General features: G+C 42.2%; 1 protein-coding gene across 4 annotated transcripts in view; it reads right to left on the bottom strand.

The window, feature by feature from the left end:
• Positions 1 to 23,211, bottom strand: part of FAM149A (family with sequence similarity 149 member A) — a 36,554-nt gene extending 13,343 nt beyond the window's left edge. For 3 of the 4 annotated variants that reach the window (XM_028744951.2, XM_077934273.1, XM_028744952.2), the window contains exons 1-8: positions 22,775 to 23,211; positions 8,829 to 8,939; positions 7,314 to 7,446; positions 5,238 to 5,380; positions 4,487 to 4,612; positions 3,754 to 3,930; positions 2,603 to 2,793; positions 605 to 759 (exon numbers count right to left, since the gene is read on the bottom strand). In XM_028744951.2, coding sequence (XP_028600784.2) covers positions 605 to 759; positions 2,603 to 2,793; positions 3,754 to 3,930; positions 4,487 to 4,612; positions 5,238 to 5,380; positions 7,314 to 7,446; positions 8,829 to 8,939; positions 22,775 to 23,211 — 1,473 coding nt within the window. Of the gene's footprint in view, positions 1 to 604; positions 760 to 2,602; positions 2,794 to 3,753; positions 3,931 to 4,486; positions 4,613 to 5,237; positions 5,381 to 7,313; positions 7,447 to 8,828; positions 8,940 to 11,312; positions 11,554 to 22,774 lie in introns of those variants that run through there. The other variant, XM_028744953.2, reaches the window with a different exon arrangement.
• Positions 23,212 to 26,535: the final 3,324 nt, after the last annotated feature.

Genomic DNA, 26,535 nt, shown 5'->3' with positions numbered 1-26,535 from the left:
AGGTTAAGTACTTAATTTGTTCTGGAGGTCCATTCTTAACCTGAAACTGTTCTTAACCTGAAGCACCACTTTGGCTAATGGGGCCTCCTGCTGCCGCCGGAGCACGATTTCTATTCTCATCCTGAAGCAAAGTTCTTAACCTGAGGTAATATTTCTGGGTTAGTGGAGTCTGTAACCTGAAGCGTATGTAACCTGAAGGGTATGTAACCCAAGGTACCACTGTATATGTCATACAACCAGTGCTTTTCTTCTGGGTACACAGTACCAGCACCTTCCCTCCCCCCTGCCCCAAATGTTTAAAGTGTGGTACTTAGTTGTTACTTACTGTAACAACTTCATGGTGAACGGTGGCACCTTTTTCCTTAAAAAAAAAAAAAAAAGCAGCACTGCATACAACATCTTAAGGACAGCAGAGGTGTGTGTTGAAGTGTGGCTGGCATGCTAGAGACCTTGGCTGGGCATGGTCACCGGCCACCGAGATAGAAGGAATGGAGAGGAAAACCTCACACAGGGCCTGGGGACTGGAGAAGTTGTGTGCTGCTGATAAAAAAGAAAATAGGATTTCATATGCTGACTAATGCCAGCTAGTTGGAAGATATTTTACCTGTGATGGGACAAAATGCAAACCAACAGATGTGCCTCGAGCCTCTGACCCTCTTGATGGGGGTACACTTGATGTATCCATTGCAACACGGGAAATGGATAGATGTGGTAACTTGTTTCCAGTAGCTTTCAATTTCTCCATCTGTTTGTCATTCTCTAGTTCATCATTAAAAAAAAACCACACACCCAAATTTCAATCAGACGTAAATGTAAACATTTGCTTTAGCATAGTAAACTGGTGAATAGGTAACAACTTTATGCACAAATAATGCTGACTGCCTCCAAACCATAGTTTGGAAATCAAAGCAAGCCTTAGGAATACATGTTCCTCTTACCATTTCACTCTCATCTCAGGAGTCAGTGCTAACCATAGGCCCATATTGCACATGCCCAATCACATGTGCACAAACCATAGTTAACACACATCATGGACCCCAGTAGTGTATGTGAACTGGGCCATGAAGACCAATACAGAAATATGATACCATGCATATGGATATGTTAGCACAGACCATCTCTACTGCTGCACACCACCCCAACCTCTGAGCAGTGTGAGATTCCAGGACTTTCAGGTGCTTACCCTGGATTCGTGTTTCTTTTGAGAATGAGACACAGAGGACACTGCTATGTGGTTTATTTACAAATACAGTGGTACCTTGGTTTACGAACTTAATCCGTTCCGGAAGTCCGTTCTTAAACCAAAGCTTCTTAAACCAAGGCGTGCTTTCCCATAGCAGCGGGGGACTCAATTTTCAAATGGAACACACTCAACAGGAAGCTAAACATGTTGTGCTTCCAAGGCAAAGTTCACAAACCAAAACACCTACTTCTGGGTCTGCAGCGTTCTTAACCCAAGTTCTTCATAAATTACCGTATTTTTTGCACCATAACACTCACTTTTTTCCTCCTAGAAAGTAAGGGGAAATGTCTGTGCGTGTTATGGAGTGAATGCCTACGGATGGCGGGGGGATCTGCTGCAGTTGTGAGCAGAGGATCCATGGTTCCCCTTCCTTTCCTCCTCCGTGGCTCGCTTTGAAACAGCAAAGCAGGAGAAGAGCCGCTGAGTGGGGAGGAGAGAGGGACAGAGAGCCTGCTTGCTTTAAAGGAGCAAAGCGGGAGAGGAGAGGAGCCTTCTCCTCTTATACCCCTCTTCTGCATTATTAACAGCATCCTTCTCCACCCACCCCACGCGTGTTCCTTGTCCCTTGAGTGCTTTTCCTTCCCTCCCCACTTAAAACGTGGTTACAAAGCACGGATCCACATGGATCCTCAGGATTTTTGCACTGGGTCACCCCAATTTCACCATCAGATCACATAGCATGTCCATGGCTACAGCTTGCACCCAAAAAATCACGCACCCACTGTTGCCTGGGGCCGCAGTGGTGCAAAAACGTGGTTACAAAGCACGGATCCACATGGATCCTCAGGATTTTTGCATTGGGCTACCCCAAACTCACCGTCAGATCACATGTCTGTAGCCACAGCATGAACCACAAAAATCATACATCCGCTGTTTCGTTTAGAATATTTTTTTTCTTGTTTTCCTCCTCTAAAAACTATGTGCGTGTTATGGTCGGGTGCGTATTATAGAGCGAAAAATACAGTAAGCTGTTCTTAAACCAAGGTACCACTGTATATACAACCTGAGTCTACAATGGAGGGTTCACAGCATTAACATCCCCAAGAAGCCTCGCTTCTCCCATATCCACAGCTTCAGATTCAAACACTTCCTTTCTTCCCTTAATGGCCCATCACCCAGGCTATCACTTCAACAAGAAGCTAGCCTGGTTTACATTTTACCACTTGCTGCATCCAGGGGTTAGGAAGGTCTCGACATACAGTCAACTCCCCCAGCCCCTCCCACAACCATAATTCGTAACAATACATTTCTAAAACATATTTAGAATGCGTTGGAACTCCTGGAACCACAGAGATCATATAAAGCATCCATTTTTAAGAATGTTTTCACAAATGGCTTTTCCATAAACATTCCAGTTACCTGTGATAGATGATTCCCAGTGTTTCCTTATTAATTCTTCCAGTACTTGAATTACATTCTTCCAGACGTGATCGAAAACTTCTGCTACTACAGCATCTTTGATACAGGCATTGGGGGAAATAGGAGGAATGCCATGTTTAACCCTCTTTTGGGCAAGTTGATATATCTTTTGCTCCAACTTTTCATCATCACTAATGATTGAAGCAAATTGAATCTTTATTACCAAGCACTACTAACTATTAATTAAAAAACAGTCTACTTCTATTTACACAATCCTGTTATATAAAAAAGGTGGCACAGTGCTACTTCAAATCTGCCAAACAATGAGCATTAATTGTGTAATATTCAAATTCTTCAGGGATGCTTACTATGTTATATAAAAAACCTATGACATGCATGGATCTATGCACATGTCAAATGTGTTTCTAGCCACTGGGTCATACAGATTAGCCCCAACCCCCTATTATTTGATCATAAACTACTCATACAATCATAGATTTGTAGAGTTGGAAGGGATCCCCAAGGGTCATCTAGTCAAACCCACTGCGACAGAAGGCACATGTGTGCTTAATGTTTAGGGAAGTTTTTAATGTTTGAAGTTTTATTCTGTTTTTAGTGTTCTGTTGGAAGCCACTCAGAGTGACTGTGGAAACCCAGCCTGATGGGAGGGGTATAAATAATAGAATTATTATTATTATTATTATTATTATTAATGTGACTGCTTTTATTTGAAGAAAAAGCAGATTTGGAATGTGCTTCTGATCCAGACTGGGGGCTCCACATGGGTTTTCTCCTGATAATTGCTCTTTCCTGGCTTTTTTCCCCTCTCTCTTTTGCATCTGAAAGTTGTTTACTGCAAACAGCAACTTGGGACCCAACAGCAGCCTGGTAGGAACCATTTTCAGCTGCAAATTGGTACAATGGTACAATCTGGATTGGAAGTCCACAGCAGATTGGAGACCTAGGGATTTTTCTTTTGTAACCAAAATAAACAGCAGGCAGGTTAAGTACACTAGTTTAAACACATGACTAATGTGGTGTACGGTCTGACATGATAGTATTTGCCATTCTATAATAAATGAAACAGTTCTTAGAGGTAGATCTGGTTCTTTTCAAGGTGCATTATAATCCATTAAAAATCAAACATTTACAGTTCCTTGTTGTCGAATGCAAGATACTCTTCAATTTTTCCTTCTGCATCATAGATTTCTTCTTCCAAGAATGAATAAACAGGTGATTTTGCTAAAGAAATTTCTGGTAATTCAGAGCTGAATGCCTTCTGCACTGGAAAAGCTGCAGGAATCAGTTTAGAGCCTGAGATGCATAACCTAAAGACAGCAATTTTAACACAGAAGGGGGAAAAGGTGCAAAAATTAAATATACACTAATCTTTTTATAGGAAGGTAAAATTAAGCAATTAAAGCATTTTTAAAAAATGTCACGAAGCAAAAAAATATGGGCTAGAAATACAGCAACTATCATTTTTCAGACATGTCTTCCAGTGGCTTTAACCCAGCCAAGAAATCAGAATTTTTCCAGGTAGAAGAAAAACAGGAGGATGTTGTAACTGTGAGAAGCCATGGGATTCTTTTGCTAATCACCTACAACAGGTGCCTGAGCACTGCTTTGCAGACCTATATCCAGGACAAATGTCTCATGTTGCCAATAGTTGTCCAATGTATTATTTAACCAAGAAAATGGCATAATGCACAGTATGAGCTTTGCATTAAAGATCAAAGCTTCAGAAATAATGGCTGTTCATTTCGCTAAGGCAGCTGCATTCATATTCTGAGAATATGTAAAATGTGTACTAGCGCATTTTAATAGAAAATAATGTCAACCAAACAGAAATAGGAATATGTCTGCATTAAAATAAAAACTTACTCTTTCATACTGCTGGTGATTTCACTCAGGGTAGGTAAGGACCTGGAGTAAACAGAGCTGGCAGTTCTGCCCTGGTAATGCTGAAAGCCCTCATCTTTTGGGAAAATAAGCTGTTTTCCCAAAATCCTGCATAAAAAGAACAAATATAGGGTTGGCTAATGAAGTGAAAAGAAAATGCAGATACACGCAACACAACTGAACCAACATTCTTTCTTTGAAAAGCATAGGAAGCCAGAACTTTAAATAGTGTAAGTTAATGCCAATCTAATCCCCCCCACCACCACCTTTGGTTATAGTAAAGTGTCAATTCTGCTCTATGCCAATGATGTAGTTTTGTTATCTCAGAATAAAATCGGACTTAGGAGGATGCTGGTTAAATCTGGACAACTGCGTAAAAAATAACATCTAAAAATTAACTACAATAAAAACCAAGGTCACTGTATTTGGCAAGAAGACTACCAAGTCCAGGTGGACTCTAGATGGTCACACCCTTGAACAAGTACTCAGATTTAAATATCTAGGATTACTTATCAATGGGAAGTAATCATGGAAACCCCATCTGGAAGCAATTAAGCTAATATCTGGCCATTCTACTGGGCAGCTATATAGGTTCTTCCATTCAAAGGGTGGGCAGTTATTCAACTCACAAGATGCTCACTACTCAAGCCAACACATAAAAAGCAAATAAAGCACACATTTGAGTGAAAATGCTTCTAGGAAGAAATTATTTAATCCACATGCATAGACTTGCCTTAGGTGAAGTGATCTGTTAGTCCAATCCTTGCATTCTGCCTTTAGACTCTCGGTTTGGGAACTCACTTTGCCTTCAAACAACATTTCATCCACATCCCAAAACAGCTGATGAACTCTTTGTGTATTAGCTTTATCAAATTCCTGGGGAATTTTAGGTTAATATTTTCAAATAATATTTCTATATATGTTTAAAATTGAATAAAAATAATATAAAAATTGAAACTGAATAAAATTACATATTTGTCACTGTAGTTATTTAGGAAAAGTCACACATCTTTTAAATAGTGTTTTTATTCAGAGAATGGAACTCCACCAAAATAGGTGAGGCTATCCTCCTTTGGTCTGGGGTTAGCCAACTTTCCGAGAGCTATGTTTCACTAAACATGTTAGCTGCATCACTCTCTCACACACACTGCCCCATATACAGCAACATACTACACATACACACACTCACCACAAATGCAGTGCACAGCACACCCTCTCTCACACAGCATACTCATATGGGCATCACATGCACATCACACACTCAGGCACACTCACCCCAAACCTCCCCCAATCCCAGCACTGTGATAAGAAGAAAGATGAGGATGGGTGAATTATTCTTCTTTATCGCCAGCACACTGCTGTGCTGGGGAAGAAATGACTCTGGTTGGTATTCAACTAGGTTTTACTCAGAGAAGACCCAATGAAATGAATGAACCTAATTTAGTCCTGTTCATTTATTTCAGCAGGTCTGCACTGATTAAAATTTAGTTGAATGCCTCACACGTCACTGAGCTGGGCTTGCCAGAGAGGTTTGAACCTCTACTCTCTGCCTGGCCCTATGATGTGGTATAAACCATTTCTCCTAGTTCACTGCTGTGATGGGAAGAAAGAGGAAGGCTGGTAGGTTAATAACGCAAACGGCTTCACAGGCCTATGAGCCCGCAAGTATGTCACTCCTTCACTATCAAAGAAATTGGGCTCCAGATAGCTTGGTCTTATGGACAATAACCTGCATCATTACTGCAGCTAGCAAAGCATTCTTTATTTGCAAATGGAGGAAGAATCATCTGGCACTGCGCCGGGCTGTTAAATTCTTCCTGTCAGTGTTGAAAAGGACTAGTTTGCATGGGCAAAACAGCTTCTACAAAAATGCTTTTGACCATATGAGAAGACTCATGGTGGTGGTGGGGGGGAAACATCAACTGTTCAGGTAGGTATGGGGCAGCAACATCTGCTTCAGGACAGAGGTGCTCAGATTTGGAATTTGAAGCTGTGGTCTTAATTTGCATAGTAGCAAGTTTTGCAAAATGACCTGAGCAAGGTTTACAAGAACGTTTCAAAGTGAAGGTAAAGGAGAATGTGAGAAACAAAACAGATTCATAGCAAAAAAACAAAACAAAAAAAAAAACCAAAAAACCACCAGCAGAAGAGGGTGAGGTTACAGTTTATATAAATGATGAATACTAAAGTAAAATATTTTAATTTGGAGTACAGAAGAGCACTGAGCAGGGTTTTTTCTGCTGGAACTCAGTTCTGGCACCTCTCAGGTGGACACCATTGCCATTATAACAGAACAATTCATGGTGAGTTCTGGCACCTCTTTTTCTAGACAAGTAGCACTGGGACTAAGCATTAAAAAATATTGGTTTAGATCACAGACCGCTAATCCATGGTATTCAAGACTACAGCTCTCATCTTCTAAGACCACTGACCATGCTGGCTTTGGTTGTCCAACAACATCTGGAGGGTCAGAGATTAGCTACCCCTGATCTAAACCAACCATATTTGCACCTGGCTGATCAAGATCACAGCACTGAAAGCAGCATGCAAGGCAGAAACAGTGTTCAGTAAGGAAGGTAAACAATAGTTTAGCAAGCCTGGATTTTTCCATGCAAAACAGCGTTAAGTCTCAGTATAGTCAAGGAAGTCACCAAGCGGAAAACTAGTTTCTAACGTAGCTGAGTATAAAAATTGACCTTGATTTCCAGCTAAGTGCAGTGGAGGACAGGACGTAATATAGGCAAATAAAGACTTCAGATTTTTTTTTCAGGAGAGGATGCACAAAACCTGTTAATAAATGCTAACATACATCATCTCTCCAGGAGTAAACAGAGCTTCTTTCAGTAGATGGGCCAGTGGTGCAACTCTGAATCCCAGACCAAGAATTATTCAAGTCTGTTGGTGTTGTCCGTCTGCTTGATGAAAGTGATGAAACAGAGACACTGTGGATGGAAAGACATTTCAAAAGTAAGTCATGGCATCATGGTTCATTAAGAAAGAAAGCAATTGTGTTTCATTAAGGACTTTGTGGACATGTGTTTCATTAAGGACTTCATTAAGGACAAAGACTAACTCCCCACCCCACCCCAGAAAGCCCTAAAGAGCAGCAATAGTAGCTAGCAAATATAAAGTGCCATTGCTTGACTTGTGGGCAAAAGGTCAATATCTCATTCAAATATACTGGCAAAATTTAAATATTTAATTCCCCGTACAAAAAGGTGAAGCTCTGTTTAGCATTAGGGTATGAATGGAAAAACTGTGGCCCTGCAGACCAGCTTCCAATTTCCATCAGCCTTAGCCAGAATGGCTAATGATTAGGGATGATAGGAACTGCATTCCAACAATCACAAGACTCTTTATGGTTCTGTTGGTGCATTGACAGACATACTTAATTGACAGACATACACAAGGCCACACATTTATACAGTGAAAAAGAAAAGTAAGAGTGAAGCCAAAAGGCCAGCAATTTTTTATACAATCAGCTGTTGATATTCAGGCACAACTTCTTGGAATATTCCAATTTGTACAGTGAACGTAATCCATTTGGTTGTTGAACGTAATCCATTCTGGAAGACTCTTCGACTTCCAAAACATTTGACAACCGAAGATCAAAGGTCGGTCAGCAAAGTCAATGGAGAAAAAAGAAAAAAACTCCCCGGAAGCCGTTTGGCGTCTGAAATCATTCGAAAACCGGAGCAGTTACTTCTGGGTTTTCAGCATTTGGGAGCCGAAACATTCCAAAATGGAGGCATTCTGGAACCAAGGTTTGACTGCACTTAGTTTCCTAGGTTGAGGGGGAGGGGGTTGTTGCAAAACCTTGCTAACAAAATGAACACTTTCATGTGTAGAAGATTTGCACTACTCTCCTTTTACGCCATTGTTCTGGCCCATTCTTCTTCCTTAAATTAAAGTTGAGCATTCTTTCCCCAACACAAAATCTTAAAGAAGAATGATTTCAGCAGAAAATGCAAGTCACAATACCAAAAGCTAACTAGGATTCAAACAGCTACTTTGGCCCATAAAAGGAAATTGCGCTGTCTCTAAAGAACTTACAACCTTTTCCCCCCCCTCCACTGAAAGCTGAATGCCACAATACAAAATACTTTTGAAATCCCCCAGTTTCAAATTGCCATGCTATAATGTAGCTAGGACAGGTGCTGCCCCAGAAATGCTGCAATGCTGTGATCTCCAAAATCAATTTCTACTCTCTCTCTCTCTCTCTCTCTCTCTGTACACACACACACATACACACACACAATTTTATCTTATTCTTTTAACACATACTTATGTTGTTATTCAAATAATGTCAGACATAAACACATACAATGTATATTTATCAATGGCTTCTTGCACGCTTTTGGTAAAAGGTGCTGGAAGGCCATCCTCACTCTTTCCTTGGAAACAGCGGTCTGCGTCTCCTTTAGATAGTCCTTTTCTGGAAGAAAAGAAGGGGGGAAGGGGAAAAGAGAAGCCAAATTAATTCAATTTTCTCGTATGTAGTTAAGATTTCAGCTCTTGTCCCCTTCTGCCAACACACATTCTTCCTAATGTCAACTTCACTGTGCAGGAGTCAGATATCAAAATATATTAAAATTTAAGAGAGGTTTATAGTCGTAGGTGTCTACAAGTTCCACCTTGAATCCACACAGGTGTGTGTCTCACTGGGTACTTACTTACCTATGGCAGTAATAGGAGACTGGGGTTCACATTTGAATTGCACCCTACATATAAGCATTTAGCATACCATGTATTCATGGCTACAGAGTGTTCTGCTAATACTGCCTCTTTGGAAGCTGACCATGTGAAAAGCCATGTATTATAGCCTGCCCTGAATCACTTATAACATAGGACTTGTATTAGGCAGGAATGTCCCTAGTCAGCAAGAGTTGGGTTTTTTTTGGGGGGGGGGGGGTTTCTGGAGGGCCACTTTGAGAAGTGAGCAAGAGGCAGAGAAACAGCACCATAACCCCCATCTCTATTCCCGAAACAGGCCTACCAGGATGAAAGGTACTCAGTCTGTCAAGGAAATTTGCAGAACACCTTAAACTTTGTGTTTACTGTTAATATGTTACTGCCCTTAGTAGAACTCTGGCAAAAAGAGAGGAAAGAGGGCAGACTTCAGGGAAGCTGTCCTGTGATTGCTAGATTCTGTTTATGCCTCTTTTGAACTAAAGGAGTTGTTCTGCACTGATAAAGGTTTAATTTCTTCACATCACCCCTGACTGGGGGGAAAACACCAGCCAATTCCTGTAGCCAGAGCCACTTTTCTGAAAACCCATTTTTGTATTTATATTTATTACTAGGGGCTATCAGTGCTATTTTTTCTAGAAAAATAGGTGCTGGAACTCACCATGAACACCATCCTGGTACTCTTAGAATGCCAATGGCATCCACCTGAGAGGTGCCGGAACTGAGTTCCTGGGATCTACCCCTGGAAAAAAAGCCCTGGGGATAGTTATGGCCAGTGAGTTCCGGCTGAAAAAAGCCCTGATTTTACCAAATGAAATGGGCTTGGGAAAGGAAATAGTGTTGTGGGAGAAGGTAGAGGAGAGGGGGTATTATTTGGTTGTTTTTTGTTCTTGTTTTTATTATGTATTTTGTTTTTTGTCTTGTATTTTTCTGTTGCGAACTTCCCTGAGATCTACGGATGAAGTACAGTACACAAATTTAATAAAATCAACAAATAAATAGTTGAAAATTGTAAGCTCTCCTCCCCTCCCTGCCCCGCCTTTGCTACGAAGCCACTTCACATATTATAAGAAACAAACCCATGGGTTGGGTTTTTTTAAAAGAAAAAAATCCATGCAATAAGGGAGCCAATCACCAGTTTCTTAAGCCGTGTAGATATGCCCCTTCCAGTGAATCACTATTTTTTAGCATGTGCACTTCTGAAAAATAAAATCTTGTGACAGTTTAAAAGGAAGTCTCTTTTCTTAAAATACAATAAAGTCCAATGTAATACATAATGAGTTTTCACAACGTCACTATTTAGATGAAAATCTAGGCTGTTTTCTTCCGTGAAGTACAAGTTTGACTATTCATTCACTCATATCATAGTTAATGATCGACAAATTCTTCCAATGAACATCTGAAAGGAAAATCTGGGGCCTGCCACTTCCTCATAAAAGGCACATACTGCTTGGAGGTGGGATAATGAACCTGAAATCATATCCCTGTAATAATATACTTTGTGACAGTAGTACTATATAGGGAGCCCAACAATTTTAAAGTACAGGAAAAGGTATGGAAATACAGCACCAGAAAGCATGCTAAGCTCTTTCATTCAAAATTACTCCTGCGGACAGGCAAGCACATTGCACTTGTTATGCTTAGGTCGTACAGAGTTTTAAATCAGTACTTGGTTGGGATGGCTCACACTGTAAACATTTCCCCAAATGTAGCATAGCCCCACCTTAAATTCAATTTGAAATAATAATAAAAATAGAGCATTAAGAATACTGTACAAATGCAATGGAGGGAAGACTATTTTTTCCATTGCACCATTAAAATATCATATTTACATTTTAGTATTTCCAGTGTGTTCATTTTCTTCTGCACTGTATTAGGGTGTTTACAACCCTATCTGGAAATGCAGCATTTACAAGGCACTACAACAGAAACATAGGAGGGGCCAACAATGCTTCCCCCCCCCTTCCCTTCCCTAATTCTGCATAAGGCTAGTGCACGTTAAGGCCGAGTTTACTGCTCTGAATATGAGTAGGTGGATGAGCAAATGGCCAGAGACCCATGAGCTGAGAATATGCATATACATTTATACCCATCTTAAGCCTCATCCCTTCTGACTTACCCTATAATAACCAGCTCTGGCTCCGGTTGTTGCTCACGTTGCTGAGGGTTGGAAGCCACAGTCAAATGGCAGGGGCAACGTACCCCGCTAACAAAGCGCATGAAAAAGCACAGCCAGAGAAGGCTCTCTGTCCCTCCCTCCTCAACAAGCTCTGCTCGCTCCCTTTCACAAACACACAGTGTCGTTTCATTTCAGCACATTGTCCTCCATCTCCCTCTAGGAGAGAGAGGTGTGTGTGTGTGTGTGTAAAAGAGGGGAGGAGAAAGAAGGGAGGTCTTGCAGTACTAAGCTGCTCCCAGAGGCTGTTCCAGCTTTGCTTCTGCCTCATGCTCTGTTCCTAGTGCTTTTCAAAGGGCTGCGCTTCCCAGATATAAACACATCTTGTGGAGAACAGCATTCCAAAACAGCTGCATTGAAGGGGAAGGGGGAGTGCAATAATGTACAGACAAGCAAAATCTACCAGTTACGTTTTTGCTACAGCGTCTGCAATCTGAAAGGGTGTGTCTGACTTGCACAATAATGTACTTCTGTCACAGTGTTGATTCACAATGCATTTGTCTGATGCTGAGAGGACATGGATATCATCTACTACTGTCTAGCTGGAATCATATCCTGAGTCTGTCAGCAAGCAGCTTGAGTAAACAAAGGCAGCAAAACGTTATTTAGCATTATACCGTTATTTAGCATTACGCAATTTCTCCTGGTGTTCATTCCTTTCTGATCATCCAAAATATTGTGACAGGTTCTGGACCATGGCATGCATGAGAGAGAGAGAGAGATGGGGGAGGGGGTTTGGAGATTCATGGTGCATCTTCCTGCAGCCCTTTCATTGGAACTGAGGGGAAGGGTTTATAAAGTCCTGTGTCTGAAATGCCAGATTTCCATCCAAACAGTCATACACATCAGAAAATACAGAAGTGGGGAGATTTGGTTCTTTTCAAAATTGTGCAGTTCATATATATTTCCATTCCTTGCAGGTAGGAGAGAGGTAGGGCAGGTAGAAGTTACAGTTTAGATGTTACAGCTTAGATGCACATCACTGGGGCCTAAAATGGGCATTTGCCTGCGATCAAAACATGTATAATTAGTACATTCATGTGCAGTATTCCCTAATCACAGTCTGAAAAGGTTAATGTGCTTAATACATACCCTATTTTCAATGTATTATCACAAATCCACAGAAATGTTGTGGACAACCTGAATGAAATTTACACCACAATTTAGGAACCCCTGCACTAGGGCAACAGCTATTTGATGCACTTTAAATGCACAATCCTCAAGTTCTGTTATGCTCTTGAATCCCTCCCACAAAATACTGACAGTCTGGAGGCACCAGATGCAGAGTTTGCTTGCAACTGACGGAATTATATACCAATACTATTTTTACAAATGTGGAAGGTCACAGTGGACAACTGGGGAACCTTATTCTAGGCTACTCTAAGGGCAAATGATAGTATTATCAAAAAGAGAGTTCTAGATGTATAAAAGAATGCTACCTCTGCAGGGGCCCATGTACCGTATTTTTCACTCTATGAGACGTACTTTTCCCCTCCTAAAAAGTAAGGGGAGCTGTGTGTGTGTCTTATGGAGCAAATGCAGGCGGGAGGCTCTGCTCAGTGCTCCCTTTAAAGAGAGTGTGAAGTGTGTGTCTGGCTCTTCGGGGCTTTTCCTTCTCCCTTCTCCCTTCTCAGGGAAAATCCCCCAAGAGCCTCACACACACTCCGCACGCTCTTTAAAGGGAGCGCGGCTCTTGGGGGAGCCTTAGCTGTGCACAGCCTCTCCCGGGCAGGGGATGAAGGCTCCCCTTGCCCGGGTGAGGCTGCGCGCGGCCATCCCATAAGCCAGGACAGCCAGCGGGATCGCTGGGCAGCGATCCCGCTTGCTGTCCTGGCTTCTGGGATTCAGAATATTTTTTTTCTTGTTTTCCTCTTCCAAAAACTAGGTGCGTCTTATGGTCTGGTGTGTCTTATAGATCGAAAAATACGGTAGTTGATGATGCTAGGGGCATGTGAATATACTCAAAATTTTTCCTCTGACTTTTATTTGCCACATGAAAGGAAAAACACATCTACATCTATTTTGCTCCTGCGGTGCAGGTTACATGAAGAGGACAATTTTTGATTGGCAAAATGGCATAGTGGAGAAAAGATTAAATACTCCACCCCTCTGCTGCTACACGAAAAAAACTGGCAGTCTTACCACCACCCGCCACTGCATTTAAATTTATTCATTTTTGAAAGCAGCTATAATCCGTGCGCTGCTCTGGTTTCGCCAGAAGTGGCTTAGTCATGCTGGCCACATGACCCGGAAAAACTTTCTGTGGACAAACATCGGCTCCTTCGGCCAGTAAAACGAGATGAGCGCCGCAATCCCAGAGTTGTTCACGACTGGACTTAACTGTCAGGGGTCTTCTACCTTTTTATAATCACAGCACTTCAACATCATGCATTGTTTACATCATTCCATTAGTTTCACGATAGAATAAATGTTAGCAGCACATCCAAGTAGTACTACCACCCCTGAAGAATTAGGTCCAATCTTAGCTCTTTTATTAGAATGAAATTGAGAATGTTACTTGATGCCACAAAGCTAGAAACAATTTTAAAAAAATATAAATCTATTACTTGGCTTGCCTGCTGGTGCTTAAGCCCATTTCATGAGAAGTGATGCTGGTATATTTTCTATTTCTTCAGCAGAGGACAGTTTAACTCTGCTGCAGAGTTTGTTCAGCCTACTTGTGCCCATGTGTTCCACCCTTGTGCCATTCCTTTCCCCCAGCCCTGCAATAATACTCCAGGAGGTATTCCATTAACCACTGCTTCCCAGTACATCTGTACCAAGAAATGGAATGTTATCAAGTTTGTAACAAGCCATGAGGAAACTTCAGACTGGTTTAAGATCTTGGCTTGCTCCAACAAAGTTTCCAGGTTGAGCTAAAAAAGGGAAACTACAGTTAAACTATACTCAAACTAAACTATAAATGCCTGACATATGCGCATCCAAACCATGCCATCATGCCTTGAAAATACGTTTTGTTTTCGGCAGCCATGATGAGTTTACACATCACCACTAGATGTCGCCATTAATTAGACTGTTTACACTATAGTAATTCTAGTTTTCTTCCCTTGTCCTGTTTAATTGAAATGAGCATACCTTGTCTCTTATTTGTTAACCTTTCACATATTATGGGCAATTTAGACATTCAAGCAATCTGTCAAATAAGAAACCTATAGAGAGGGTTCCTGTCACCTTTCTTTCTTGTCTCTCTTCCTAGGGTAATATCTCTCCCCACTCCCAACCCCTCCCCCAGCATGCAGTCATGCAATTACACCTTTATATTACACAATTCCAGATGCCTTTGTACTTAAACAAAACCAACCTAGCATATACTATATACAAATTCTTAATTCATTCTATAGATTTTAATCCAGTTATGCTACTACAATCAAATTCAAGTTCATCAGATAAATATCATACATTTTTTAAAAAAAGTAATCATAAGCCACTAAATCAAATCCAGAATTCATAAACAATATAAATATTTATTAATTATGTAGATAGATTCCTTCAGGTCGAAACAAGTCATTCAAGTATTTGTCTGGCGTTCATGTTTTAATTTTTACTTCCAACATCTTGCTTCAATCAGTTCTAGGACTAGGTTCATCTAACCCATTACCATGCAAATAAATCAGTCATTAAAATATATTTTTAAGTTCATGTAGCTATTTCCCAAATTAAAATAAAACCCAGCTGTAGAATCAAGTACCGTATTTTTCACTCCATAAGACGAACCTAGTTTTTAGAGGGGGAATGCAAGAAAAAAATATTCTTTAAAGGGAGCGCTGAGCAGAGCCTGTATGCATCCCAGGCTCTGCTCAGCGCTCCCTTTCATGAGTCGCGTGTGTCACTGATGGGCTGCCCTTCTCCCTCCTCAGAGAAAAGCCCCCAAGAGCCGCACACATGCTCCGCACAGCTCATTAAAGGGAGCAAGGCTCTTGGGAGCTTTTCCGTGAGGTGGGGGAAGAGACTGAGGGGCTCCCACAAAAGCCAGCAAGAGCCGCACACTCCTCAGGGCAGCGGGATGAAGACTCCCTATGCCCTGAAGAAGCTTCGCGCAGCTAAGCCAGAAGCTAGAACAGCAAGAGGAAGCACCGTGCAGCGATCCCTCTCACTGTTCTGGCTTCTGGCTTAGCTGCGCAGCCTGAATTCACTCTATAAGGCGCACACAGTTCCCCTTACTTTTTAGGAGGAAAAAGGTGTGTCTTATAGAGCGAAAAATACCTCTACCTCAAACTTTTATTAATTAGCACATCCATCAGAACTCGTGTGCAATCCAACCCCTCGTCACTGACTTAATGGAGTAGAAGGACCAACACACCATTCTAGTTTGTGGTGGGAAGCTTTCTTCCCATTTACTCCAGATCTTCTGTTGCTGCCTTCAGAGTTCCTCGGCATTTGTTGTTGTTTAGTTGTGTCCGACTCTTCGTGACCCCATGGACCAGAGCACACCAGGCACTCCTGTCTTCACTGCCTCCCGCAGTTTTGTCAAACTCATGTTAGTAGCTTCGAGGGCACTGTCCAACCATCTCGTCCTCTGTTGTCCCCTTCTCCTTGTGCCCTCAATCGTTCCCAACATCAGGGCATTAATTAGCAGCAAAGCAGATGCTTGTGTGTTGCTCACACCTGTTCCTCATTCCCCCCTCAGCTGAGATGCTAAATTATGCTACTGCAATGTGGATGGGTTCAAAGCATTACCCAAAGATAATCATAGTTCTCCCATAGCCACCACTTTGGATTCCAACAGAAATCAAACATACTATTTATCTGTCCAGCTTGCAGTTCTTCCAACTTTTGGCTCACATAACAGGCCTTGTCCTTCCAACTAACTATCTGAGTTGATGGAGGGGCTGCCTCACCCAGATCCACTTCCTTTGTTCCTCCCTAATGGCCCATCACTCAGGTGATCACCTCAACAGGAAGCTAGCCTGCCTTATATTTTTACACTTGCAGGTTCCAAGGGTTAGCCTACTTTCCTGCACCTCAAACTCATAACAAAAGTTAATTATGATTAGCTATACTTCAGTTCTGACAGCAGCATATGTATTAAGAAAGAATAGTGTCAATGGGGGAAAATGACTGCAATGTATTTTGTATATAAATAATTTATAAGTCAAGAAAAATGCAATCAGCTTAATTAACTGTCACAAAAAGGAGACTAATTAGTGTCTTGGTAGAGGTGTTTTATTTCTTTGGGATCAGATAGGAAGCATTTACTATAACAAGATCAAGTATCCCTGAAACAGAAGGGATGGAAGGTTGAATAAAAATCTTGGAAATGGTCCATGTGCCTCTAAGAATGGTAAGAATACAATCTTATAACAAGGCACAAGCTGCAGATAGCAATAATCTCTCCATCATATTACTGGTTATATTATATAAGACCTTGTAAACATCGATCCCTCCATTATGTGAAGTAAGGTGGGCTGGAATTAGAAGCAGGATCCTTTTGCTATAGTGCCATTTGAATGAAATCTAACTGATATAACTGGTTAAAAATGTACCACCCTTTTTCTTCATTATTTTAAAATTGCATTTGAGAGTTCTATCTCCTTGATGTGATATTGTCTTCTCCCCAAACACAACTTTTTAGCTATGTGGTTCAAAGCAATGCCCTCTTAAGCACTTGTAAATTTTGGTCAGAGTAACAAGTTTTATACGCTTGGCTTGGCTACTGAAAATATTTATCATGGTCTTGTTTTATGAAATATGTGCTTTCCCTTGGAAGAAGTTTATTGGAAATGTGTTAGTAGGGATGTTGTTTGCTGATGATCTTTCTAAAACTGTTTATTTATGGTCCAACTATGTCACCTTACATCTAATGTAGAGATGTAGGGATTCTGGAGCTACTTTAAGAGAAAAGGCAAGGAGGAAGTTATTACCAGCAGTTATAAAGAGTATCTACCATACTGTTAATCCATACTGGAATGCTGACACTGCTGTTATGTTTTATTTTATTTTATTAATGCCAGAAATCAGGTCAGAAAAAAGATGGGAGACCACCACAAAAATTGCTGGATACAATGAGTTGGCATCAATATCATCTGGATGCTCTGTGAAACCTGAATGAACAAATTTTGTCTATTCCAGGCTAATTGCCTAACATAGAAGCAGCCGATATTGTGCTCATCCTCCTAAGAACCTTGAAGTACAATTAAAGTGGTTGCTAGACATGAGACTTCAACAGAGGAGTCTGATGCATCTGCTACTCACTCTTGTAATAATGCAGATATAATGAAAGGCCTTGCTGAGTTTTCTCAAGTGGATTTATTATTCAGTTTCCAATGAATTCTAAGCTGCCCTTGCAAAATAGCACAAGTACATCTCACCACCACTTCCTCCTCCTCTATAATCATTCATAAAAGAAGAATACATTTTAAATCTTCTTGCTCCTGTCAAGAGGATGTGGCTTTCGCCTATATTTTGGAAGCAATATTTTGGAACATTGTGTTGTTTTTGTTTCTGAACAAAAGGTTTCATTCAGTGCTAGCCCCCCTCAGAGTAGAATTATTACTAATAATAATAATAATAATAATAATAATAATTTATACCCCGCCCATCTAGATGTATTGATGTTAATGGAAGGGACAGTGCAATGGGAAGCTACAAAGCCATCCTCCTCGGGACATAGAGCTTTATATATGAGACAGGTTGCCAACAAAGGTCCATATAGTGAAAGCTATGGTTTTCCCAGTAGTGATGTATGGAAGTGAGAGCTGGACCAAAAAGAAGCAGTGGTTTTAATATACTCTAGAGTATAACTTAGTTGAATACAACCCAGTGCTCATTACTAAGCTATGCATGACTCTTAGTGACCAGACTCCAGAAATGCATCAGTGCCCTTTCCTCTCTCTGGCAACTACCCTTAGTCCTGACCAGCACAAAGATTCTGAGTTCTTTGTGGCCTAGGGATGTAGGAGAGATGTTTGCCATGTCGTCTTCAACAACCAGGGGAAGAACGGAATTACCCCTCCTCCCTCTTATCTGTAATTCAGAGAACTTGGGGAAGGGTGTTTTTCTGTTATCACTGGGTCCTTTTGGAAGACAGAATCTTACCTTGCTGACATCTGCAAAAGCTCAGCATAAGGAGAGAAATCACACACCCTTCAGGAGGACTCAGAAGAATGGGTCGATGGCAACCACAAACAAGGGCCGGCAATGAATAAACCATGCCAAAATCTGTGAATCCCTGTTAGCAACCAAATCAACAAGGCAGAGCTGTTTTGTTCATTACCAGGGAGCATTTACAATTGAAAGCAGAAAAGCTGTGCAAAACATGTCTGTTGAATAGAGGAACGAAACCTCAGGAGTAACATTACCGGAAAAAATGCATGCACACAAGCACATTGTAATCGCATCAGCTATTCCCATGATGCTCACAACATTTGCTTACATCTGACTTTCACTCATCAAAACCAAACTTGCTGCATGTCTAGTGGTCTTTGATTTAAATTTTTACTTTATATTCCACTTTCCTATAAACATTTAATTTTAAATACATTACTCCATAACTACTGGAAAATAGCTTTTGTCAGCAGTGTTTTCCGTGCTCTTTGATAAGGCCTTCCATGCATATGATGAAACTTTGAATTTGTTCACCAATAAGGTCATCCATATTGGAAATTTGTACATATTGGATAGCAGCAGTCTGTGATCAACCTATAAATCTGGCGAACATGAAGTTATATTTTCCCCTGCACCAGGCACCTGCATCTAATGGCCTAGTTCACAAGTGCATGCAGATCCCTTGATGATGACTGACTATCTGAACTGGCTCCACTCTGAAACACTAAATCTGAGGTGACACAAGATGGAAATTCTACCTATGGCATTTGACCTGTGTAGGGTCATTTATACATACAAGTCATCACTTGATGCTTTGAGATTTCAAATGAATGTGCAAGCATGAACTGGCCCAATGCCTCCAATAGCTATTTAGAATTAATTCACAAGATGGCTTTCACATGTATTTTCAAACTAGGTTAACTACTTCTGCATCTTGAACTTACCTACGGTGACTGGGCAAGCAAATGGGTTCATGTTCCAAGATCACCTGCATACATTAACATCAGCAATTAGAATTTTCTATTTGGCCAATGACACACCAGGAATCAATCTGGGCATATGGCAAACACATTTCCACAAGTAATTGAAAAAAATTGAATTCAAATGAAACTAACTGGCAATATACTCTCAAAACTTTTGTGTGAATTTATGGTTAATTACAATATATCTTAAATTTGAATTGAAGTGCCTGTTGACAAGCTACATTATTTTTTCAGCTTCAGTAAATTGCAAAAGGCCTTTCCAGGTGTTTTCTTAACCAGAAAACCCAAGCCCTGCATGTGGACTTCTCATCGGCGACTCTTGGCTGCAGTAAGGCCTGGGTGCTGACCAGATGGACATTTGGCCTAATCCAGCCATGCTTCTCTTATGTTCTCATGAGGCAATGCATTCCACACATGGCTGAATAACAATTGAAATAAATAGCATATTCTGGAGTCTAGGTAAACTTGAATTGGAACTCAGGGTAAGGAGGCTGCAATGATCAATATTTTATTAGGGTGTTTCTTCTAAAAGCTTAAGTGGAAATGTCTAATTAAAAAAATGCTAATGTGAAGGTATAGCCTTTCCTCTTCTAAGAGGCATATCTTATTCCCTCTTATGTATCTTTTTCTTTTCTAAAAGGCAGACAATGCAGGTTCACCACATACCTTCCTAATATGAATAAAATATTTGGTTTGCTATTAAACATATGCAAAGAAACTCAGCATCAAGAGAAGCATGTCTGGAGATGTTAAATACACCTTAGCAAATGTATGGTAAAACATGTATAGTTGTCATCAGGAGACCCAACTTTTCATGTTAATTAGTGTTGTAGCTGTTAACACTTGCTAGATATATTTATAGATTATATAAATCTGCAAAGGCTCCAAGTGGAGGGCATTTGCCGTACGGCATGGCTGAGGCTCATCTGGGGAGCCCATCATACTCCTGCATGGCCAGGGGATGGGATGGCGACCTGACACCCCCTCTCTGGCCACAATGGACCTTTCAGGTATGGGCAGGCAGCACCCACAATGCCAATTGGGAGCAGGGGCATGAGAGCTGTGCTCAGCCTGCCCCTGGCTTATTTAAGGGAGCGGCCAAGTGCAGGCTGCCCTCTTGGTTGACCGTTAAAGGATTTTCTTATTCATCCACCCACCCAGTCTGTTAGGGGCCGCCCAGTGGAGGAGTGGGTGAGTGGCATATGGACCTTGCTATGGTTTACTCAGATGCCATATTTGCGGACAGGAAGAAATTCTCTCCTGCAAGCAAATTGGTTGGCTTGCAGGTTTTCACCTACCTCATAGCAACTGTCACAACTTTAGAGAATAAGTAGCCTCTTAGAGGGGTCCTGGAGGGGTGACTGTCTGGGAATCCACAGGGAGACCCAATGGAGGCCTGCGCAGGTTTGTGGCACCCAATCCATGTTGAAGGTGACTCCTCATGGGGCTCCTAAGCTGCCTGATGCTGGATACATGCCCAATGCCTTAGCCAAACCTACTATTTTGCATAATCAATAAAGTTGCAGCCTAATTGAACCCAGTATCAGTCTCTTGTGTCCATACTTTCAGCCTCCCTTGCACCAGCCACTAGGACTCGTGATATCTGGTTTTCAGCATCATGATGTATATCAACAGCTAAACATAGTGATATACTGATACATCATGAGGTCTGAAATAAGAATAGAGCTATGTAGCAGCATTGGCTGGCTTCACAGTTTCCCCTGCATTGTGATTTTTACTGGTGCCTGCTCTTGTGATTCGCTGCCCGTTGCAGGAGGCAGGGGAGAGCTGAGCCAGCAGAGTTAACAGGGGCTGCAGGAATCGAGAGGAGCACTGGCTGGCTTCACGGTTTTTCCCACATTGTGATTTTTGCATAGCACACACACAAGCATACCATGATTTGTGATATATCTCCAGGTCAAAAAATATGAAACCAATATCATGATATGGACTTCAAATCTTTTTTGGACCATATCGTCCAGCCCTAACAGCCACAGTCATCATGTGCCTTTGGTGACAATGGGTGCCTCCAAATTCATATGAGGAACATAATACCGCAATAACCATATTGTTAGATCAGAGCAAAGGGCCCACCTAGATACACCTTCTGTTTCTGACACTGGCCTGTCATAGGCTCCTGTGAAGCTCTGTAATGGCAACAAGTTTCTCCCATTTGCTCCATGACATATCAATCAGGAGTCACAGTGCCTCGGGAGAGTGATAGCTCTATGGAGATTGGTCCTGAAACACAAACGTGAGGGTACACAGGCACAACCTCCAGAGCAATTTCACAAGCAATGTTTTAACATCTCTAGTGTATCACTTTTGAAGCTATTGATGCAACAATACAAAATGGAAGTAGGTCATTTTTTAATTTAAGAAAAGGTTCATTGACTTTTTTTTTAATCTGTGGAAAACTGACATTAGTAACTGTGGGCGTTTTCAGATATGAAATTAAAAGCACTTTTGCGCTTCACTGCCTTTACACATGTGAATGCTAATAACAGTAGAAAGAAAGTGGATGAGAGCTGTTTTTATTCTGAATTTATAGCCTAGCCAATAACTTTTGAAATGTTTTCACATGCATAGTTAGCACTCATATGTTGGTCACAGCACACAGAATTTCTCTCCCACATTAAAAGCTTTCATACAGGACACAGGGCAGGAGAGACTGAAAATTGTTTTATATCATATTGCTTCACAGTATGTTGTAGAGCACCTTTAGAGCTATGACTGGCAGGTAGGGTCTATATTTATGTGTAAATGGAAAAAGCTTAAATGCACTGAATATATATAAAAGTAATTCAAAACTCCAAACCAGGAACATACAAAACACATTTTCTACAGCTCTATCAATTGCACGTTTACTTGAAAGTAAGCCCCACTGAGTTAAATAGGCCCTACTCCCAAGTAAGTGAACATAGAATGGTATCCATGGGAACTGTGTAGGAAAATATCCTGCAAGTTGGGAACTAGAGTATGAGGTTTATTCAAGATGAACTGGACCACCAGAAAAAATGAGATCTTGCATTTGCAGTCTTAGAAATAACTTAAAACCTTTCTCCAATTAACAAGGCAAGCAAATCCTTCACCACCCCAAAAAATACAAAGCTGTCTCTCTCAAAATAAAAAGGTCTATACAGCCTCTGTATTCTCTTCCACCTTCTGTACCTGATCAGAAACGCAGGGAAGCGGAGTTAGTGTCTCCTCGCCCCTTAAGGAGAAAATGCCTCCCTTGAGAAGGCAACCAGTTGGCCAAGTAGCTACAACCACCCGGAGATTATGTTACCGCAGGGTAAAAGGGTCTGCATTTCCCAGGGCGCCCCAGCTGGCGGGGTCCTCGCGACTCCCACTTGCCTGGGCTCCGCTGCCTCTTCTGGGGGGTCGGCGTCGGGCGCGCCCTCCTCGCCGATGTCGGGCAGAGTGACGAAGAGCAGCTGCTTGCCCGCGGGCGCTGCCCAAGCCCCGGGCTCCCTCGGCAGGGACGGCGCCGCCGCCGCCGCCGCCGAGCGCGGAGAGCTGTTGCCTCCGGGGGACTTCGCCGCCGCCCCGCCGGGAGCGCCTCGACTGGCTGCCGCTATGCTAGACGAGCCCCCTGCGGGCTGCAAGGCGGCGGGGCGAGAGGGCAGAGACCCCAGCGGAGGCGGAGGAAGGGGCAGCAGCGCCTTGGGCGGAGGCGCGCTGCTGGAAGGGGAGGCGGCGGCGGCGGTTGGCGAGTAAGGCGGAGACGAGGAAGAAGAGGGCTTGAAGAGTTTGGCAAACACGGTGCCCAAGTCGAGCACCGCCACCTTCATGGTGCCGCCTCCGCCCGGCCCGAGGAGCTTCTCGGCGTCACCTCAGACACAAGCGGCGAGAGCGCCGCCGCCGCTTCCCTCAGGGACTCGGGGAGCGAAGGAGCGCCTTCTTTCAGTCAGCCACACGCTCGAGCGACGAGGCGCGAGACTCCGCCGTCAGAAGGCGGGAGAGTCTCCTGGTCTTGCGGCTGCCTCGGGCCTGCCTCGCTCGCTGGTGCCGCCGACGGAGGGCGGGAGCGCCCGTTGCTAAGCTAAACAAAAAAGCGAGCGAGGCGCCGGCAATTGGGCACTTAGCAGCAGCAGATGCTTCTGCAGCCGCGCGCGCCCTCACCGAGCTCGAGGCGGCGGGAAGGAGGCGAGCAGGGAAGGGGCGTTGCGCACGTCGGCGCCACAGCTCTGCCAAAACAGAAACCTGCAGGCTTGGGCGGGAAGCCCTGTGGGCCCGCTCTTCATTCCTCCCCTTGTAACGGCAAGCTTTCTCTGGAGGTACTACTTCCCATATATTTTAAAGTATATGCCACATAGTTTCAGCCCGGTGCTGTGTAGACATTTCCTTAGAAGTATGTAAAGCTCCTTGGAGCTCAGTAAAAGGCCTAATTCCCACAAGAAGCAAGTGACGAGGGGTCAGCTGTTTCTCCCTTCAGACTGCAGGCGAAGGGCTGGGGTGTCTGAATATGTTCTTCCCCTTTACAACAAATAACTCCCTGCCTCTAGAAAGCCATATGCCTCAGCGAAGGATCCCAGCCAAGCCTTCTCATTCATTAGCAGACTTGTAAGGAATGTGCTTGGAGAAATATTGTAAGAATGTGAGGCCTCAGCCGTACAGTGGAGTCTACCTGTTTACAGTGGTACCTCAAGTTACATACGCTTCAGGTTACATACGCTTCAGGTTACACACTCCGCTAACCCAGAAATAGTGCTTCAGGTTAAGAACTTTGCTTCAGGGTGAGAACAGAAATCGTGCAGTGGCGGCGCGACAGCAGCGGGAGGCCCCATTAGCTAAAGTGGCGCTTCAGGTTAAGAACAGTTTCAGGTTAAGTACGGACCTCCGGAACAAATTAAGTACTTAACCTGAGGTGCCACTGTACTGCTTAAATCTGTGAGATGTTCCCATTCTAAGTGTGCCACGAGGTTCCAACCCTTCAAATATATTTTATCGGATGAATTTGGCAAGAGTCGGTTTGAATGTCTGTCGTTTCGGGATTGGGTGTGTGTTTTCAGTGAGCCCATTTTTTTTGGCTTCAGCTCCCTTCCCTGGGTACATGGATCTGTAACAAACTTTGTTGCCCCATGATGTGTGAAGAAGTCACGGGAACTGTTTACACGTTAAAAAATAATATACATACTCAATATCTATGAAGACAAAACAACTTTTATGTAAGTTGCATATTATTTAGTATATCAATGAATAATTGTGTATGATGTGAAACAAATGACCTAGATTAAAACCCATCCAGCTGTATTTAAGTGCCATAGGAATAGAAAACTGCTAAGCATTTCGCTCAGAAGTAAATCTGAGTTCAGCAGAATTCATTTCCCTAGGAAATGTGTTTAATAGCACAGTTCTGTGCATTTTTACTCAGAAGTACGGCCCACTGTATTTAAAGGTAAGACAGACAGTGGTTTAAGAGTGGACCAGTGGGCAATTTCTGTTAGACCACATAATACCAACTGGTTGCCTGGATTATTGAAGAGGATGCTGAACAAGTTAGACCTTGGTCTGATTCAGGTGGTGCTTACGTTCTTAAATTATAATTTACAGGAATACTCAGCAGATTAGTTACACCTTAATTCTGAATAGAACCGGATCATGTATTTTTGGTTTATAAACTTAAAACACATAATTGGATTTTGGTTTTTAAAAAGAGTAAAATATGCAAGACTGATCAGCAGAGTATTGTTAAGAACTGCATAATGCATTTATAGCACGTCTTGACAACTAAACTGCGACACAAAAAATGTGATTACCGTTATCTAACAAGCTTTATTTTTCAAGAAAACTATTTATTGTGCTGTGAAGAGAGCAAAGCAAACTCAAATTTCTAGAAAAGCTTTTTTTTTTTAATAGCGGGAATCTGGTCTTAGAAAAGAACCGCCTTAGAGAAACATATTAGGGAAACAAGATTTGACTGATCTGTATAATCAGTTTATTGTGCAATAAAGATTCAGTGGGCCCAGGGCAAAGTTAGATGTGACATTTGTGCTATTACCAATTAACATGCAAGATTTGTTTCTTTGTAAATCGCCACTAGGAGATGGGGATAGACAACTAGAGACACAAATACCTCCCATTCTGGCATCTAGTGGTACTGATCTCTGTAAATGTGAGAGCGCATCCCATTTCTGGCTTTCAATATTAAAGCTGCATAGGAGTGTACCTAGGGGTTGGTTAGGTTTGCCCCTGCCAAGGGCATAGTCCCAGAGGAATGCAAAAACCACATGTCTCTGCTGTGGCTCGGAGTCTGCCCACCTGCTCTCTGGGCCACTCCTCCATTGCTGTGGCTGCCTCAACAGAGCAGTGCAAGGGACCGCGGCAGGGGGCATACAGCTCCTTGCCAGAGAATGGCGGAAGGGAGCCTAGGTATGCCACTGAATGTGCAAATAGTGAACTGATAGTGTGAATTACAGTGCACTTCTAAGTATGTTTCCTAAGAAATAAGTCCCACAGTATTCAGTGGACATACTTCAAAGTATGCACACCCAGGACTGCAGCATTGGCCATCATACATGCGTACAGTATGTTTGCAATGTGGCATGTGAAAACTCCACACAGTTGATCACAAATACGCTGCAAATTTGTGGTTGATATAGCCCACCGTTTCTGTCTTTCCTTCCCACAGTCTCAAGATATTGTTGCCTTTAGTAGCCATGGCCATTAGCTGTGTGCCTCTGTGCAACCAAATGCAGATATTGTCTGTGCTGCAGCTGGCTGCGCATTCAGATGCTATCTTTCTTCCTACTGCTGATTTTGATGGAAGGTGTATTTCATTCATTGTGGCATTCTGAAATCCCTAACTGGCTGGCAGCATTTACTTTTACTCTCCAAGCAGTTTGCACAATAATTCACACATCCATAAGGAATGTTTGGGAGTGTAGTTGTAGGAAATTTACCATAGTATCAATATTTAAAACTAACTGCCTGAAACAAAAATAAGCCAGTTAGCCCTTCTACATGACAGGCCCAGGTTTTTGACACATTTCTTTAAAGTTCAAAAACCCAGGAACCATATAAATACAATAACCTATTTGTTTATTAGGCTAAACTAGCCAAATAAAGCTAACCTAGCCAAATGTTTATGAAAACATTTTTCACTGCATCAGTTC

The sequence above is a fragment of the Podarcis muralis genome, chromosome 9 (assembly GCF_964188315.1).
Source record: "Podarcis muralis chromosome 9, rPodMur119.hap1.1, whole genome shotgun sequence".
Taxonomy (NCBI): Eukaryota; Metazoa; Chordata; class Lepidosauria; order Squamata; family Lacertidae; genus Podarcis; species Podarcis muralis.
Note: the sequence above shows the minus strand (reverse complement) of the source record. Positions and strands in the feature narration are given on the sequence as shown.